Below are 19,916 nucleotides of genomic sequence, written 5' to 3'. Positions count from 1 at the left end.
GAGGTCCATTGTGTGTCCTGGTTTATATCCATGAAGTGTTGGAGTGTATGCCATAGGGCAGGCATGGGTAAACTTTTTGGCCTTGGGGCCACATTATTGGCCCGACCAAAAGGGCTGGGCCAGAAGGGAGAGGGCCTGTGGGATGGTGGGACTGGGAGGGGGCGGGGCAAGGCTCAGATCCTCAGGTTGCCCTTCTGGCATAACAAGAACAACAACAACAACAACAACAACAACAACAACAACAACTTTATTTATAACCCACCTTATCTCTCCAAGAGGACTCAGGGCTGCTCGCCCCATCATTATGCTGGGAGGAAAAAGAGACATGCGGTGGCTGAGAGCACTCCAGAGGGCTCCCAGCTATTGTGTGGCTTCTTCCCCCATCCTTTCTGCATAAGGATGTGGCAGACCACCATGTCCTTATACTGAGAGGACAGGGAAAATTAGAAGGGTCTGAGGTAAGCGCCCAGGAGGCCACATCTGGCCCCCGGGCCTTAATTTGCCCATGTCTGCTATAAGGTCTAATGCAGAGATAGTAATCACACAGGGCCTTATCACATTAAGAAATACTCAGTGTCAATCGGTATACATTTTGGGGTTTTTTTTTTTAAGGACTGGAGGTATACTGTATCCAGACAGGATGCATAATCTCCCCATCACACCCAGTTATTATGATTTATGTATTTGCTGTTACTCATCACACCACCGAAGGCTGGGTCTTCCCAATCCATTCAAAAGACTCCCTACATCACTCTGTGACCTTAAAACAAATTCTAATATTGCACAGTGAAGAAGCCTCAAAGTATAAAAACTACTGCTCTTGTGAAATCTGAAAAAGATCTTGTGTCTATGCAGTAACAGGTTTCTCTGATTGCTATCTTTTGGCATGAAAAAAATCCTGTGGTTTCTTGTTTTTGTTAATATGCAAATTAACTTTTAAAAGCTAGTTATTACAGCATAAATGGCTACATTACTGCAATTATTGCTGATGTTGCTTCACTTAGTAATTCAGTTCTATGAAGCCAAACTTTAGGCAGTGCAGAAGCAAATAAGCCTTGTGTTGGCACTGCTTCTCCTTTTGAGAAGGCATGACAGATATACTTTGAAATCTTCGCTGATTGTGTTGCTGGACGGATGGTGTCCATACATGGGAAGGGGGCACCCCAGAGCCAAGGTGATGCTAGCTGAGAAATGATTTTAGGAGGTATGTGTATAGTATAGAATCATAGAGTTGGAAGAGACCTGATGGGCCATCCAGGCCAACCCCCTGCCAAGAAGCCGGAAACTTGCATTCAAAGCTTCCCTGACAGATGGCCCTCCAGCCTCTGTCTCCTTTCAGCCATCTCTTCTGCAGGCTAAACATGCCCAACTCTTTAAGCCGCTCCTCATAGGGCTTGTTCTCCAGACCCTTGATAATTTTAGTCACTCTCCTCTGGACACATTCCAGCTTAGAGTCAACATCTCTTTTCAATTGTGCTGCCCAGAATTGGACACAGTGTGATTCCAGGTGTGGTCTGACCAAGGCAGAATAGAGGGGTAGCATGATTTCCTTGGATCTAGACACTATACTCCTATTTATGCAAGCCAAGATTCCTTCGGTTTTTTTAGCTGCCGCATGACATTGTTGGTTCATGTTTAACTTGCTGTCTTTTTCACATGTATAGCTAAATAGGAAAAAGAAACAAATAAGTCTTTATCCTTTGTTATTACATTGCCAAGTTTTTTATGTGATATAAAAAGACAATTCAAACACAACAGAGGGAAGGAAATGCACAGATTTTGGTTAAAAATTGACGATAATAATAAGGTAAAGCATTAATTACCGGTTTCAGTAATCTCAGAGATTTTTTCCAAAACAAAAATGGTGGGTGCTTCTGTCACAAACATTCTGGAGTCAGGAGACTCCAAACTCCAGAGACACCCCTGACTGACAAGTCATATTATTACTGACAAGATCAGGTCCGTAGCCAGGATTTTGATTCGGGGGGGGGGGGGGGGGGGCTGAGTTTGATTCAAGGGGAGGGGGGCTGAGTCTGAGTGAAAGAGGGTCTATCCTAGCAAATCTTTTGTATCGTTACCCCAATACCCCCATGCATATGGGATATATTGAGCATGGTGATCAGATCATGATATGAATAAACATAACAGCTTAAATAATGCACCAGTAAGGCCTTCTCGCGGACCATCATGAGAATTTCGGGGGGGGGGGGGTCGGGGAGGGGCCCCTCAAGCCCCCCCCCCCCCAGGGCTACATGCCTGGACGGGATGCATACTGGTTTTCAGATCACATGAAGAAAGCACACTTCATAAAGGAAGAAGCCATAGTATTTCAAAAAACATTAGAATCCTGAATGCAAATATTCAATTTCTGCAATATTTGCAGACAAAGTCTAATGCAGTAGTTTCCAACCTTTTTTTTCTCTTTTTTTGACCAGGGACCTCTTTGACTAGTGACCACTCTCCAACATTAGTACCAAAAGGGTTATGGATCCATTTTTGGTCAACTTTAGATTCAGTTTGGTTATTTGGGGTCTCAGAAACATATTTTCTAGTGTGATAAAGTCTTAAATTCTCAATGATCTTGGATCTGAAACTTTTGCAATGCCTTTCCTCCTAAGAAATGTTAACTTGACCCCAGTTTTATAGATATATAAAATACAGGCATAAAATCAAATATTTACTTATGATAAATCAGCATTTGCAAGGCTTGCTAAATGGGCCGATTTTCCTTTTTGTGGAGTACGTCTTCTGCGAAGTCCACTGTAAACACAGCACAACAGATCTGTGTAAATGTCTAAAATAGTCACTAAGTGGCATTTAGAAACCTTTTATTATTGCCTTTTTTCTGAACCCCAACATTAAGCTAAGGGGACTCCATCTAGGGTCTAGATCACAGCTTCTTAAACTATGGGTCAGGACTCCAAAATGGGGTTGCCATAACTGTATGTTGGGGTCACCTTTTCTCCCATGCAAGCTCCTCTCTCTCTCTCTCTCTCTCTCTCTCTTGTGTCTCTCTCTGTTTTCCTTTTGTCCCCGAGTATCTTTTTTATATTTGAGGTCATGTAAACATTTTTTCTTCTGCCAACCTAGCAGTTCGAAAACATGCAAATGTGAGTAGATCAATAGGTACCACTCCGGCGGGAAGGTAACGGCGCTCCATGCAGTCATGCCGGCCACATGACCTTGGAGGTGTCTACGGACAAAGCTGGCTCTTCGGCTTAGAAATGGAGATGACCACCACACCCCAGAGTCAGACATGACTGGACTTAATGTCAGGGGACTACCTTTACCTTACCTTTACCTAAACATTTTTTTGGTAAAAAAAGGGTCACAATTTGAAAAGACTTAAGAAGCTCTGCTCTTGTGCAGTTGGAGATTTGCAGAATTTGCATCCATGCAGACAGTTGAAATTCACTCCTTGCGTCACTGAACACATCCAATATGGCTTAACTTAGGTCATTTTGTGCATGCATTTTTCCAGCACAATTCTCTATGCAAATACCTCTATACCTAGATGGGGAAGTGGTAGTTTATGACCCAAGACTGTAAAGATGTACAATTTCAAAAGGAACCAAATAAGGAACAATGAAGTTACTTTACAAGTGCAATAAGTCATGGTTTTAATTGACTTTTACAGGCCACCACCATGTCTAAGTTGACCTCAAGTATAAGTTGAAGGCAGGTTTTGGGGCCAACATTATCGATTTTGATATAAGTCGAGGATAAGTTGAGGGTCATTCTGTGGAGAGAGGGAAGCATTGCTGAGGACCATCTGACCTGGCCACAACCACCATTTTACCACTAAAAGCATTCAAAAAGGCAAGTAACAGTGCCATTGCAGAGAGTCAGGGCTTCCTGTAGGTTTCTCTGGGATGAACTTTGCTTTCATCTTTTACCAGTCTACTCAAAAATGGGGATGGTTCCATTTTTGGGTTCTCCCAGGATGACCTAAACCAGCATATACAGTATTTTCTGTTGGTCATGGGGGTTCTGTGTGGGAAATTTGGCCCAATTCTATCGTTGGAGGGGTTCAGAATGCTCTTTGATTGAACGTGAACTATAAATCCCAGCAACAACAACTCCTAAATGTCAAGGCCCATTTCCCCCAAACTCCACCAGTGTTCAGGTTTGGGCGTATTGAGTATCCATGCCAAGTTTGGTCCAGATCCATCATTGTTTGAGCCCACAGTGCTCTCTGGATGGATGTGAACTACAATTCCCAAACTCAAGGTCAATACCCACCAAACCCTTCTAGTGTTTTCTATTGGTCAAGGGAGTCCTGTGTGCCAAGTTCAGTTCAATTCCATTGTTGGTGGGGTTCAGAATGCCTTTTGATTATAGGTGAACTATAAATCCCAGCAATTACAACTCCCAAATGTCAAGGTCCATTTTCCCCAAACTCCACCAGTGTTCAGGTTTGGGCATATTGAGTATCCATGCCAAGTTTGGTCCAGATCCATCATTGTTTGAGTCCACAGTGCTCTCTGGATGGATGTGAACTACAATTCCCAAACTCAAGGTCAATGCCCACCAAACCCTTCTAGTGTTTTCTATTGCTCATGGGAGTCCTGTGTGCCAAGTTCGGTTCAATTCCATCGATGGTGGGGTTCAGAATGCCTTTTGATTGTAGGTGAACTATAAATCCCAGCAACTACAACTCCCAAATGACAAAATCCATTTTTTGAGTGATGGTCCCTCCTTGGGGTAGTTAGGTGAATTGTGCCCAAATTTGGTGTCAATTCGTCCAATGGTTTTTGAGTTATGTTAATCCCACAAACGAACACTACATTTTTATTTATATAGATACAAGATAGATAGAAAAGCACATCTGTTCCTTTTTGACTAAATGGGAACTAAAGGTAATAGCGCCTCCTGCCGGCAGTTAGGAAGACTCGCAGCCTAGTGGGACCCAATTCACGTTTCCCCCGAAGTTCTGCATTGCTGCGTGTTGCTTTGCTGACGTCCGCTGGGCGTCGCCTCGCCTGACTCTCTCTGCGCAGGCGCAAGGAGGGGAGTGCCTTCCTTCCTTGCTTGCTTGCTTCCTCCTTCCTCGGACGGGGAATGGAGCTGGAGCGGGAGGACGCGGCGAGAGAAGGGCCGAGGGGCCGCAGGGTTCCGGGCCCTGCTCCCCCGGCGGCGGCAGCAAGCAATGGCTCAGCCGGAGGGGCTGTCGAGGTGCCGCGGGGCCCACCACTCTCTGGGACGTCCTACTGGCTGGACTTCTGGCTCATGATCCTCTTCGACCTGGCGCTCTTCGTCTTCGTCTACCTCCTGCCCTGAAGGAGAGGGAGAGAGAGACCACAAGGTGAGCCAATGGGAAGGGAGGGGAAAAGAGGGGAAGGGAGGAAATGAAGGAAGGCAGGAAGAAGGAGGGAAGGGATGATGGAAAAAGGAAGGAAAGGGAAAGAGACGATGAAAGGGAAAAAGGGAGGGAAGATATGGTGGTAAAAAAAAGGAGGAAGGAAAGGGAAAGAGGCAATGGAAGGGACAGAAGGAAAGGGAAGGAAGACAAGGAAAAATGGAAAGGATGAAGGATCGAAACAAAGAAGGAGAAAGGGATGGTGGAAAAAGGGGAAGGAAAGGAAAAGAGACGAGGGAAGGGGAAAGGGAAGGAAAGGGAAAGGAAGAAAGGGAAGTAGGACAAGGAAAAAAGGGGGCAGGATGGTGGAAAAAGTGGAGGAAGGAAAGGAAACGATGGAAGGGGGGAAGGGGAAAGGGGAGGAAGTCAGGGAAGGGATGGTGGGAAAGGGAGAAAGAAAAGGAAAAGTCGATGGAAGGGGAAAGGGAAGGAAGGAGGAGGGAAGGGATGGTGGAAAAGGGAAAGAAAGGAAAAGATGATGGAAGGGGAAAAAGAAAGGGGAAAGGGAAGGAAGGAAAAAGGAGGGATGCAGGGCCGTAGCCAGAAAAAAATATCGGGGAGGGTTGACAATTTGGGGGGGGGGGGGTTGAAAATGTTTTGGGGGGGGGTTGAAAATTTTGGGGAGGGTTGAAAATTTTGGGGGGTGGGGTGGGGTTGAAACCTGCCTCTTAGCTCACACTGAAGCAAAGAGCACAGCAGGGGGCAGAGCAACCTTCAATAGACTGCAGCTCCACCCCTGTCAACCACCTCCACCAAGTCTGGCCTCCTTAATGAGAGCATTCAACACACACACACACAACTTGGTTGCTTCGCTACATCGGCTATTGCTGCAAGTAATGACAGTGTGAATAAATTGTCAATATTTGCTAGAGATAGTGCTTTCAGTTCTGGAGGGACTCTTGATTTTTGCATCTCATAGACTTAGCAGCATGGGGATTTGGTTAACCAGTTAAAATTCATGAGTAAACCAGGTTTTTTAAAAAAATCTGAAACATTTCGGGGAGGGTTTGAACCCCTAAAACCACCCCCTCGCTACAGGCCTGGAGGGATGAGATGGTGGAAAAGGAAAGGAAAGGAAAAGACGATTGAAGGGAAAAAGGAAAGGGGAAAGGGAAGGAAGAGAAGGGAGGAAGGGAAACGTAGGGATGAGATGGTGGAAAAGGGAAGGAAAGGAAAAGACGATGGAAGGGGAAAAGGAAAGGGGAAAGGGAAGGAAAACAAGGGAGGAAGGAAAAAGTAGGGATGAGATGGTGGAAAAGGGAAGGAAAGGAAAAGACGATGGAAGGGAAAAGGAAAGGGGAAAGGGAAGGAAGGAAAAAGGAGGGAGGGATGGTGGAAAAGGGAAGGAAAGGAAAAGATGATGGAAGGGGAAAGGGAAAGAAGACAAGGAAGGAAGGAAAAAGGAGGGAAGGGATGCTGGAAAAGGGAAGGAAAGGGAAAGACGATGGAAGGGGAAAATGAAAGGGAAGTAACACAAGGAAGGAAGGAAAAAGGAGGGAAGGAATGGTGGAAAAGGGAAGGAAAGTAAAGTAAAAGAAACAATTGAAGGGAAGAAGGGAAAGGAGGAGGAAGGGAAGAGAAATAAAGGAGGAGAAGGTGGGAGGAAGGAAAGAGGGAAGGGAAAGGAAGAGAAGGAAAAAAGGGAAGGAGAGAAGGGAGACCAGGAACGAAGGAAAGAAAGAATAGAAGGAATGGTGAAAAGAAGAGGGAGGAAGGAAAGAAAAAGAGACTGAAGGGAAGGGGAGAAGAGGAAAGAAGGGAAAAAGGAAGTGAAGGGATGGTGAAAAGGGGGGAGGGAGGGAGAAAAGGGAAGGAAGGCAAAGGGGGGAAAGGGCGGGAGAAAGAAAAAAGAAGAGAGAAAGGGAAGAAAAGAAAGCACACATCATTCATGAGCATGAAGCCCGAAAATGAGGCACACACACACACATATATATACACACACACGAGGTATGTTGCATATACACACATACACAGTGCGCATATATGTGCATGTTAATGTATGTATCATATATGTGTATACATATATGTGTAACTATCTACATAAAGTCAGCATGCATATATAAAACAAGCATGTATGTGTGTGCATATGTATATATAAACCAGGGGTCCTCAAACTTTTTCAACAGAGGGCCAGGTCACAGTCCCTCAAACTGTTGGAGGGCCAGACTATATTTTGAAAAAACATGAATGGATTCCTGTGCACACTGCACATATCTTATTTGTAGGGCAAAAATCTTTAAAAACAATACATTAATTAAAATGGAGAACAATTTTAACAAATATAAACTTATTAGTATTTCAATGGGAAGTGTGGGCCGGCTTTTGGCTGATGAGATAGGATTGTTGTTGTTGTTGTGTGCTTTCAACAACAACAGCCGGGTAAATTACTTTGGAGGGCCGTTTCTGGCCCCCGGGCCTTAGTTTGAGGACCGCTGATATAAACCTATAAAACCAGCATCTGTGTGTATCATCTGTGTATATATTTTGTGTGTGTGTGTGTATTATCTCTATATAAACTAGCATGTATGAGTGTATGTATGTATGTGCATGCCCCATATTAATATATAAAATGGTGTATTGTGTACGCATCTGTCTATAAGCAGTCAAAGTATGTCTGTCTGTACCACAAAGGGAGTTCCTAGGTGACAACCCGGGGGCCCTTTGTGATGTCACTACATTGTCCATTGCTAGGTCAAGGAATGGCTGTGGCTAAGCAAAGTGGCTTTTTGTGATGTTACTGGGGAAAAGGTGACATGTGTATGAGGGGAGGAGAGGAAGGAAAGCCATTTTGCCATGGAAACATTGTGAGGTAGAGCTGGAGAAGGGAGGAAAAACAAAGAAGGAAAAAAGAAAGGGAGAGAGATGAAAGGGAGGGGAAAGTATGAAGGAGGAAAAGAGAAACGAGGAATGAAAACCTCAGATTTGTCACATTTTTTCACAATTTTCTTCGATGATATTATTTTGTCGTATGTGACTAACTAGGATTTCTTTAAGAACAGTAAGAAAGGGGTCTGGGTCTTCTAACAGCCTTCTGAAATACTTCAATTTGTTGCTCGAATTTTTTCCAAAGCACTAAACAGTGATTCCCAAACTATGGCCCTCTAGGTGTTCGGACTTCAACTCCCAGAAGCCAACAGTCAGATATTTCCGTAGCTGAGGTCATAAACATGTGGAAAATTAAAGTTTGAGAATCACTTTGCTAAAAGTTTTAGTTTTAAGCATAGGAGCATCTGTATTTGAGCTTCAAAATAACTTGAACTGAGCCTCCATGTTGCCAAGTTACATCTGTTAGAGTGGCATAAATAATATTACTGATTTAATGTTTTGATGTTTATTGTATGTTGCTTTTGTTGCATTGTCTTGTAGGCCACCCCGAGTCCCTCCGGGGAGACGGGGCAGGATACAAATAAAGTTGGGTTGTTGTAGGTTTTTCGGGTTATATGGCCATGTTCTAGAAGCATTCTCTCCTGACATTTCACCTGCATTCTCTGAGGATGCCTGCCATAGATGCAGGTGAAATGTCAGAGAGAATGCTTCTAGAACATGGCCATAGAGCCTGAAAAACCTACAACAACCCAGTGATTCCCGCCACGGAAGCCTTCGACAATACATTGGGCTGAGAGGGGCGGTATATTAATGTAGTAAATAAATAAACGAAGTTGTTATTATTGGATATCAAATGGAAGCTATTACTGCTCTTCATGTAAGTACTATTACATATAATGGGACATCCACACATTTTGTTATCCACAAGAGTCCTGGAACCAAACCTCGTGGGATGCCAAGGGCCCATTTCATTCACAACAGTGCACGCCTTGGAAACTGCCTTCCAGAGGTGGGAGGGCTGTTGCACAAGTAGTTATTACATACTTCCTCTTGCAACACTGCCATATGTGGGTGCATGTAACCAGCAAGATTCTGGTTGATATATGTGAAGTCCTACAAGAAGTCCTACCAAAATCCTGTAGCAAAATAATTGTTCGAGGCCAAGAAGGGATGATGGTTCTGAAATCTGGCTGCATGCCTTTAAGGATATATTTGTACACTGGAAGCATTGTTAAGCAAACACACAGCCAAGACTCTCATGATTGCAAAATGTTTCCCTTGAGGCATTTGTTAAGGTGTTTATGTTATAATGGAAAATAATTCATATCTTGATTATGAGGCAGATTAATTAAGTTAAGCAGAGAATCATATTTGAAATAGATGAAAGAAAACAATCACTACGTTTCAATGGACATGCAGCATTTCCTGGCAACGGTTTTTATTTCTGAGATTGGTTATGACAGAAGCTGAATGTCTTCTATTGGATGGCATATACTGTATCTCTAGGAGCCCCTGGCGACGCAGTGAGTTAAACTCTTGTTCTGGCAGGACTAAAGACTGATAGGTCGGAGGTTGGAATCCGGGGAGAGCGTGAATGAGCTCCTTCTGTCAGCTCCAGCTCCCCATGCGGGGACATGAGAGAAGCCTCCCACAAGGATGATAAAACATCAAACATCTAGGTGTCTCCTGGGCAACATCCTTGCAGATGGCCAATTCTTTCACACCAGAAGCGACTTGCAGTTTCTCAAGTTGTTCCTGACACGAAAAAAATGCATGTGTATGCGAATTACAATTTTGGTTTTTTTAAAACAAATTTACAAACATAAAACAACCAAGGACATAAGTAAAGGTAAAGTTTTCCCTTTGACATTAATCTAGTCATGTCCGACTCTGGGGGTTGGTGCTCATCTCCATTACTAAGCCGAAGAGCTGAAGTTGTCCACATACACCTCCAAGGTCATGTGGCCAGCATGACTGCATGGAGCGCCGTTATCTTCCCGCCAGAGTGGTGCCTATTGATCTACTTGCATTTGCATGGTTTTGAACTGCTAGGTTGGCAGAAACTGGGGCTGACAGTGGGAGTTCATGCCACTCCCCGGATTTGAACCTGTGACCTTTCGGTCAAGAACATACACCTACACAATAAGAATAAAACTAACTAGTAAATTAGTAAGTCCCAGTCTTTCTTGTTTGTTGTTTATTCATTCAGTTGCTTCTGACTCTTCCATGACCTCATGGACCAGCTCACACTAGAGCTCCCTTTGGGCATTCCCTGTCCTTCTAGGTCAAGCCAGTCACTTCAAGGATAACATCTATCCATCTTGGCATTGGTCAGACCCTCTTCCTTTTTCCTTCCATTTTCCCCAACATCATTATTTTCTTCACGTTTTCCTGACTTTTCATTATGTGGCCTGGAGCCTCTGGTGGTGCAGTGGGTTAAACCCTTGTGCCGGTAGGACTGCTAACTGACAGGTCAGTGGTTTGAATCTGGAGAAAGCGGCTTGAGCTCTCTTTGTCAGCTCCAGCTCCCCATGCAGGGACATGAGCGAAGCCTCCCACAAGGATGGTAAAAAACATCTGGGCGTCCCCTCGGCAACGTCCTTGCTGGCAGCCAATTCTCTCACACCAGAAGTGACACACACAAATATCATGTGGCCAAAGTACTTCATCTTTGCCCGTAATATCCTTCCATCCAGTGAGCTGTTGGGCTTTATTTTCTGGAGTATGGACTGGTTTGATCTTCTCATCTTCCTTGTCATTGGACAAATATTTCCTTTCATTGGCCTGTTTAATTTCTCCATCTCAACAGATTCATGAAGCTTCATCAGCTGTTGTTATCATTCTTTGTCTGGAGGGGGATGCACTGTCATGACACAAGATTCTTGATACCTGATTTGTGGTTCATAAAAATGTTAACTTTCACTGGAAACCAGAAGAAATTTCAAGTGGAAAAGAAAATAGCTTACTTGTCCAAATGGATCTTCCTCTACAAACCATCTAGGAGATTAAGATCGCCTGGGGAGGCCCTGCTCTCGGTCCCATCTTTCTCGCTAGTGTGACTGGTCGGGACAAGAGACAGGGCCTTCTCAGTGGTGGCCCCTCAGCTGTGGAACTCCCTCCCTGGCAACATTAGATCAGTCCCCTCCCTCCTACCCTTCAGAAGAGAAGTAAAAACTTGGCTTTGGGGTCTGACTTTTGGAGAATAGTGCAATGCAGTAACAGATTTGGAATATGTGCAGTGACCATGGAATGGCTTTGGACTTCGATTTCGGAATGGTGTGATTTTAATATTGAGTGTAATGTTTTTAAATGCTTAATATGTATTAATTTTAATTTATTTTAAGCTTAATGTTTTGTATGTGTGTTAAGGCATTGAATAATTGCCTATATGTAAGCCGCCTTGAGTCCCCTTCGGGGTAGGGAAAAGTGGGGTATAAATAGGGTAAATAAATAAAATGCCTTACATAGGACATAATTAACTTCATGGTTTCTTTTGCATGTGCTGGTGAGCTACAATCGATACATTGGTCCCACTGAAAATGTGTTTTAACTCCCATATTCTTTTTCCCCCAGGGCAACCAGATTTTTCTCCAGGAAAACCATCAGTGTTACTCTTTGAGTAGCGCTTCTATCCCAAACAGGAAAAAGAAAAACACAGAGAAGTTGTTATACTTCAGGAAGTGGAAGTCTGATTACCTGTTTTGGAACTGATGGCACATTTGAGACTGATAGACATGGAGTTTCATTAATGAACTTGGAGCAGATGCCATTCGACATCTATTCTTCGCCTGCGAGTGCAAGTTATGCCTTATGTTAAATGTTACTGAACGGGTTAAAGGTTTTCAACTATGTTGAAGTGCTTCATTTCAGTAATTGACTACAAAGCTCACTCTTTAATAAAGAGTAATATAAAATAATTCAGGTTTTTTGTGATGTTTCTCAGAACAGATGAAGAATCTCTTTTGTGGGTTGAACTCTTGAGGGGAAGAGAATTTTGGGATGCATATACTGCTCCGTTATAGGAATCAAAGTAGAAATATAGCAGCTTTATCCTTGTCCTGCTTCTGAAACTTGTACTTTTTTACAATAATGTGCAAGATCAATCCAGCCTTTCTGAATTGTGCTGTGTTTCATCAGAGCCCTTTGTTCTTTAGCATCAGGAAAATAGCTGGAGAAATAATACTTGAAAAACTGGAAGATACACAAACAAACATTGGACTAAGAAAGATGCCGACACTGTATTCAGTTTGGCCTCCAAAACCTATTTTGCACGTGTATTGAAAACATCTGCTGCTAGGCCTTAGAGGAAAATGGCTATTTGAAAGCATAAGAATTGAGATGGCAGCAATGGACTTAAAGCATGAGATTATATATAGCTCCTGTAAGACTTTTGCTGTAAATACTTCTTTGCCATGCCTTAATTCTCTGCTTGCTCACTTTTACATTGGAAGTGATCTGTATAATTGCTTTGATTCTATGTTCCCATGTAACCAAGACTCTCGACCTTATCTTTACAACCTTCTGAAAACACCTAGGTCAGGGGTATCTATTAGCTACATGAATCAAATCTCTCCCAATCCCAGTCTGGTATAATCACAATACCATGGCACTCACTAAACCAGTGGCTCCCAACCTTTTTTTGACCAGGGACCACTCTCCAACATTAGTACCAAAAGGGTTACGAATCAGTTTTTTGGTCAACTTTAGATTTGGTTTGGTTATTTGGGGTGCCAATTCAGGAAATTGCATTGGATAAGCCACATCAGCTCTAGTTTACGATACAGAACATATGCTATCCAGTAGTCGCCATCTGCTCGCCCACAGAAAACTCTATTTAATAAGCCTTGGCACTATAAGAAGGTTTTGTAAGGCCAACTGCTCTCTTTGCAACGGTGGGTGTAATGGTGAGGCCATGGACCATATTTTAGTTCTTGTGGACCACAGGTTGGAAACAACTGCACTAAGATGATGAATGGATCCAACCCGTCCAGATGAGGTATTCCATCTTAGATAATGTGGGATTCTTTGATATGAAGTTTGTTTTACAAGGCACAGTACTGAAGAATCGGAATTGTATAGCTGTTTATGTGAGATGACCCTTTACATTCTTGTCCCATAAGCATTACAATAAACAGACATACTGAATTAACAGACATCTGCCCAGTAAGAAAATCCTGCATTCAAATACAGGGAATGACATTTCTACTGTGAAAAGTTGCCTTATGTTTACATATTATATAGTTGTATGCACAGTATGGGGCAGTATTTAGTACTGCTACCAATTTAATGAACTGAAATTCAGTACTGAAAATTTGTCAGTATGCTCAAATAGTAATCATCTTCAGCTACCACTACCCTTTAGGGATCCAGAGAGCCATAGTCTTAACAGCAAAGAAAGCCACGGGCTTCCCAGTCTATTCTGAGCTACAAAATCACACATTTTAATGTGGGTTAATGTGAAACAGTAGTATTGATTCCTGTAGTGATATGATTAATTGAACTGTATCTGGAGAATTTTATCTAAAAGACTAGATGCTGTATGTGAATTCGTTCTCATTTAATTGGAGTTTAATTTGTCTTCTAAGTGTTCAAAACTATTATTGTATATCAACCAGAATATCTGATTTTTGACTGCAAAACCCAGCATCATTCCCCATGTCACTTGTAAGCCAAAGTATCCGAAGAGACCAGGAAAAATAAGATTACTGTACAAATGTAACTAGGAGCAAGTTCTGTTGAACAAACTAGTATTTAATTCTGAATCGAACATGTCTACACAAAAGGTTCCATAGGAAAGAATGTACAATTCATTTAATAAGCTCTTTAGACGAACATAAATAAATTCCATTAGATAATGACCACCTGCGTAATTTATAGATGCAATAGAAAACGACACAGGGCCAAACATGTCAGTAAGGAATCTTGTTTCATACTAGATAGTTTGGTCACCGTGTTATTCGATGGCAAAGGCTCATGCTCCTAAACTAAGGAGTAGCTTTACTGTTGGATATAAAATTAACACACACCAATTACGCTGCTCATGCTTGCTTGAAAAAACCAAACCTAGCAGCAGTGAAACAGACCTTATTTGGAAATATGCACATGTAAGCTAAGCACTGTATAGGTTAACTTAGTTGTATCCGACAAGTTGGAACAAGCAGAAAATGCACCTTTGGGTCAAAATTTTCTAAAGACAATGAAAATATTGTTTACAAGACATGTTAAATGCATTTAGCATTACAAAATCCATACAAATCTATAATCTGAAGGGAACAATTATAAAAATAGGCACCCTGGAAAAATAAAAAAAAATCAACTTTTGCTAGCAAATATCTAGAGTGCACGGCCTGTTATAAAAACTGACCATAAGTTATAATGAAATAAGCATTATCTGATAGCCACAAGTCTGTACAAAAGGTTGTCAAAAGACAAAAACAAAGGTATCGATTTACAAGAAGAATATATACTATTCAACATCTTTCTAATAAGCATAATCAGTTTACTAATTGTGCTTATTAGCACTTTTAAAAATAAATGTACAGTTAGGTCTTTCTCATTTATACAGACATTTAACATTTGCTATGCACATTTTTAAAATGTAGTAATGCTCTTACACCAGATCATTCACATTTGTTAGTGTTTATGTCAATACTGCAGATTCAAAAACACAATTTCTAGTAAGAGCTTTTCAATAGTATATTTACAGATTCCAGTATGTTACAATTCCATTTCTACACATGAAGGCTTTAAACTAGTAACACATTTCGTGTGTAAAAAGAATGAAATGAGATTTTTAAAATTCCATTTCAAAAATGAGTAGAACCAATAACTTCACGCAGCTGCTTTTAGATGAACATTCTGGCCTATATTCAAGGCAAAAGTTTGGTTTCGCTTGTAGTCATGTTTTAGAGAAAATACTTTCTACAGAAGTCTTACTTTTTAGGAAAAGCAAAAAGGAAACAAGATCTAAAGCAACTGATGCAAGTCATTTGGTGTGATGGAAAATGCTAAGTAACACGTTTTAGATTACATTTATAGTTAATACACTGTCAAAATACAATTTTGGGTGGGCAGCTGTGCTCTCTTATACAGGATAACGGAAAGCCAAACCCTCTCTCTTTTTGGGGGGGGGGGGGTGGTGGTGGGGGGTAATCCTTGAACTCTGATGGAAGGCAATTTTAGTCTCTGAACAATTTTAGGTGCATAGAGACCAATTTACTACCCTAGTAGCTAGGTTCCTAAAGATACAATCATTGTTTAGAAAAAAAGGGGGGAGGTCTGAAAAACAAACTTAGGTATGCTTACCCCCTCCCCATCCTTGGTTTGTGTGAGTATGTATAAAAACTTCAGATGTCACAAAATTCCAACGATATATAGATATAATTTGATCAGAAAACTCTTACACTCAATTGAATGGCATTTCACAATGCAGTCAAGGGAGCAAACCAATTCAAGGTACTCCTTCTGTAACACAGAGACATACAGCATACCAGATAGTATCCTGGAGCAACACATGTAACTACCTCAACTGGCCAAAAAGCAGAGCTTAATACAACTCCAATACAAGCATTGAAGGAGAATCTTAATTACATGACTTTAAACAAAAAAGCATTTCTCCCTTTTCTCAGGACTATGATTTGGGGTTTTTTTTTTTTTTTTTTAGTAATTTGTCCATTTGTGACAATTCTATACATTTCGTGGGGTTTTCTTAACCAGGGAATACCCAAGAGCTCCTTTTGCCAATGACTTTCTCTGAAATATAGCCTACAGCACTTGGTATTGGTTGGTGGCCTCTCATCTAAGTACGTACTAGCCAGAGCTGACCCTGCATAGCTTCCAAGCTCAGATGACATCTGATGCTTTTAAGGTATTTAAATACTTCCTAAATTTTCAGAAAGTATTGTACCATACAGTTTATTTTCATCCTACAGTAACTAAATGAGAATTTCATGTAAACCTAAAACTCATTATTTTAGGCCTGCCACCTGCTCCCATAACAGGAATGTCTAAGGAGTATTTTCTGTGTATCCCTGCTCATAATTTGAATTGAGACATTAAGAACACCAATGGCATTTTCCATTCACACAGATAATCATATATTGTTTCTTTTGGCCATTCTCATAAAAATATATACAATTCATGATATGAAATTCTTCCTTGCAGCATAAGGATAGCCCCAAACAACCCTACTACATACAACTGCTACACACAATTTGAAGTATTTAAGGTATGCTGTATGGAACATCTGTTATTGCTATTTAAACCACCAGTTGCCACTTTATATATTAAAATACGATCTAAGTCACTCATTAAGGCATCATTTTGAATAACCAAAAACTACTATACAGTCCTGATTTAAAGATATCTAGGACAATAGAAATATTGACTCAAGAATTTCAGATACATTACGGGTTTTAACCAATACAAAAAAATTTCACAATATTTTTCTGATTATATCTATCATTCTGTGCATAGGTCTTGACCTTTCAATATATCACACCAATATTTAAAAGACTTCTGGTTAGACTAAAGTAAAACTTCTAAATCTGAGTTTACAAGAGCAAGAAAAACTTCCATCTTACAACTTTAACAAGGCAAACCAGTAGCATTGCTACTACTGTAACTTTTAATTAAGGGGTACCTGAATGAAAGGGAAAGTCAATTCAACACTCCCATTAAATGCACTTCTCATGTTCTTGCAAGGGATTCTTAGGCAGGACCGGTGCTTTAAGTTATCTTAAGGAATATTTTTTTTTACTTTCACAACACATTAGCAAGAACTAGCCTTTCTCTGGTGAAGACTAACTCTTAAAACTAAGGTGCAAACTAGGGTACTTAATTCTGATGTCCTAGACCAGACCCACTATGGGTCACATTAGCATCTTCTAGCAAAATTAGAAATGATCAGATACTCATTTCAGATTTTTTTAAATGGATTTGTATGATAAAGAATTGGGGAAGATGTTGTCTTTCAGAGGACACTTGTACCATTTGAAAACCCCCAGACATACAATTCTTCCACCACCACCCACACTTGGGGGGGGGGGGATGATTCTTGCTGCTGGCAAAATTAGAAGTGATCAGATATCATTTCAGATTTTTAAAAAATGGATTTGTATGATAAAGAATTGGGGAAGATGTTGTGTTTCAGAGGACACTTGTACCATTTGTAAACCCTCAGACATATAATTCTTCCACCATCACCCACACATTGGGGGGGGGGGGGGACATGATTCTCACTGCTGGTGTAGATAATGTGTGACACAATGGGAGTAGTTTTATTTTTTAAAATTTGGTACCCTGGAAATGACCAGCTAGCTACACAGTGATATCACATAGCTACAAAAGCCTTGAAAAGACTTGGATGGAGAAATGCAGAATGCAACCCAAACATCTCCACCTTTCCCTGAATTAGTATATTTTTTCATATATACAAATGGTAGAATGATACATTACATGGTGAGGTAGTACAGTTCGCATGGGAGTATAACTGTTCCGTTTTTAAGGTGAGTGTTTGAAAATGCCTCCATAGAAAAACCACACTTCATGTAAAAACTTTCAACATTGAGCAGGAATACACCATGTAAGAGCTTTACACAAGGAACCATTTTCATGTGAGGGCTAAAGCTCCCAAGTGAAATCTGAGGTAGTGTAAGCCCCTATGAGAACTATACTATTTTGTTTATACATGTATCCTTTGGCCAAACGTTTGCTCATTTAAAAATCTAGTAATTCACCATTACATTCCAACTAGGATTCATTTAGCCAAACCAACAGAATTAACATGATGGATTTCCTTCCACTGCTTCAAACCTAGATTGTTCAAGATCTATGCTTAAACATCTCCTACTGTGAGAACAAAATGGCAATTGAAGATTTAAAAATACATGATTCGTAAAATGTAATCTAAAGAATGTGCCCTAAAATACAGTTTAGTAACTAATCAATGGTGAAATCGAAACTAAAGATTATGATTTCATATCAATCTGCCTAATTTTTAAAACAATTTAAACAAGTCATGTCATGAAGGAGCAGCATAAATTAGTTGCAAAATAAGCAGACTATTCCTATTTCTCAAATACATGTATAAATAGGATTTCTTGTATCAAATCTGGTTGAATTCTACTTTAGCTTATAATGGGTCAAATCTTGTTTAAGTAGAAAAATGATGTATGTATTAGCACAGGATCAAAATACTTTGCATCTTTCTTGATCACACATGCATGTGCAAACAACAGTTCAAGAGCTATAACTTCTAAATGAAGTAAGATATAGAAATCTAAACATTCCATCATGTGCCATGTATCGGGGTTCATTTATGACTATTTTTACCTATTGCAATACATATTTCCAATGCTAGGTTTATGTCTTTGCTCAGGAGTGGGATAATCTGATTCACATGTACTGTGGTATGAAGGGTTCAGATGCATGGCAGGTGTCTCTTTGCTTAACACACTACTGTCTACAAAATACAGTTTAGGTCTCTGGTGGTATTTTAACCTATATGTATCAGTCATACAATTATCAACTGAAAAGTAAGTCGTAAGAGACACAATGTCATTTGCGTTTGCATCCAATGAGCTAGCACGAGTTCCCATAAGACAAGCCCCCTTGTTTGTAGGATGACTAGAAAGAGCCCACAAATCATTTCCTGATAAACTTGTTGGAAAATCTGTCTTTGAGGACTCGTTGCCATGAAATGATGATTTAGCTCTTTCTTCTTCTGCAAATGAATTTGCTTCAGGTGTAGCTTTTGAAGGAACACTTGCAAGATGCCTTTCAATATTTGAAGGATTTGTGCATGATACTTCGGTTACTTTTGGGTCTACAGTGGAGTCTTGTTCTAATCCATGCAAACTAGTCAGAGCATATTTCTTTGGTGGCAAAGGAGGAGGAAGATTTTGGTAAATTGCTTCTGATGTATCATCAGTCTTGCTTCCATACAAAGGGATTTTATGCTCAACTGATGGAGCTGATTCACTATAGGAAGGTTTGGATATATTCTGTTGCAAAAAAAATGCAAGAGCCGGCTTGGATCTCATTGTCCGTGTCTGGGACAACTGTAACTGGGGGGAGAGAGATTCCTTGTTCAGAATCCTTTCCGCCACGGTTGGGTTCTCCCCATTGTAAGGACTTGCTGAACTCTCAGTACTGTGCACTGGCATGGTTGTTTCATCAAGTACATGGTCCTTAGGCCATCGTCCATTATTTTGCTCATTCAATACACTGTTTTTTGTTCCTTTCTCACTGTGGTCTTTTAAAGTGCTCTGTAGTGTTAAAGGAAAAAACTTCTTATTGCAATCAGGTATGCCAGTCCTAGAACATAAAATATGAAAGGTCAAAGAATTAAAGGTTAAAGAAGGTTAAAGAATTGGTGGTTTAAAATGACCATTCAAACTATGAAAAATATAAATAAGACATTTCATGCTATTTCCCTTATTCTAGACAAGCTTTGAAGAGGTACCATAAGCCAGTTAAACAAGTTCACCTATTTCCAGTATTGGCACAGGACACAAGTCAGGAGAATCTACTATTCAGGATTGAGGGATACATGTTGAAACATACTATCCCAGTAGAATGCCAGTGTAGTGCTGGCATTGAATTTTTGCCGTTAGTATGTTGTAAACTGCCTTCAGTCCCCGTCCCCTGTCCCTCCAGGGTGAGAAAGAGGTTTTCCATGTTTTTATTTATTAGGACATTACCAATGAAGGCAAAATCTACATCACTCCTT

The 19,916-nt window shown here is 40.8% G+C and overlaps 1 protein-coding gene and 1 long non-coding RNA gene across 4 annotated transcripts in view; one reads left to right on the top strand and one right to left on the bottom strand.

Annotated features, from left to right (window-relative positions):
* Positions 1–4,941: 4,941 nt before the first annotated feature.
* Positions 4,942–12,102, top strand: LOC132776891 (uncharacterized). Its single transcript, XR_009631640.2, has 2 exons — positions 4,942–5,305; positions 11,759–12,102. It is a non-coding gene; the product is annotated as an uncharacterized lncRNA (long non-coding RNA).
* A 1,803-nt stretch (positions 12,103–13,905) lies between these two features.
* The window catches only part of USP53 (ubiquitin specific peptidase 53), a 41,958-nt gene continuing 35,947 nt past the window's right edge, over positions 13,906–19,916 (bottom strand). For all 3 annotated transcript variants that reach the window (XM_060779013.2, XM_067468669.1, XM_067468670.1), the window contains exon 16: positions 13,906–19,501. In XM_060779013.2, coding sequence (XP_060634996.2) covers positions 18,514–19,501 — 988 coding nt within the window. In that variant the 3' untranslated portion in view covers positions 13,906–18,513. The remainder of the gene's footprint in view (positions 19,502–19,916) is intronic.

Source organism: Anolis sagrei, chromosome 5 (assembly GCF_037176765.1).
Source record: "Anolis sagrei isolate rAnoSag1 chromosome 5, rAnoSag1.mat, whole genome shotgun sequence".
NCBI lineage: Eukaryota > Metazoa > Chordata > Lepidosauria > Squamata > Dactyloidae > Anolis > Anolis sagrei.
The sequence above is the reverse complement of the archived record's forward strand: the minus strand, read 5'-3'. Positions and strand labels throughout refer to the sequence as shown.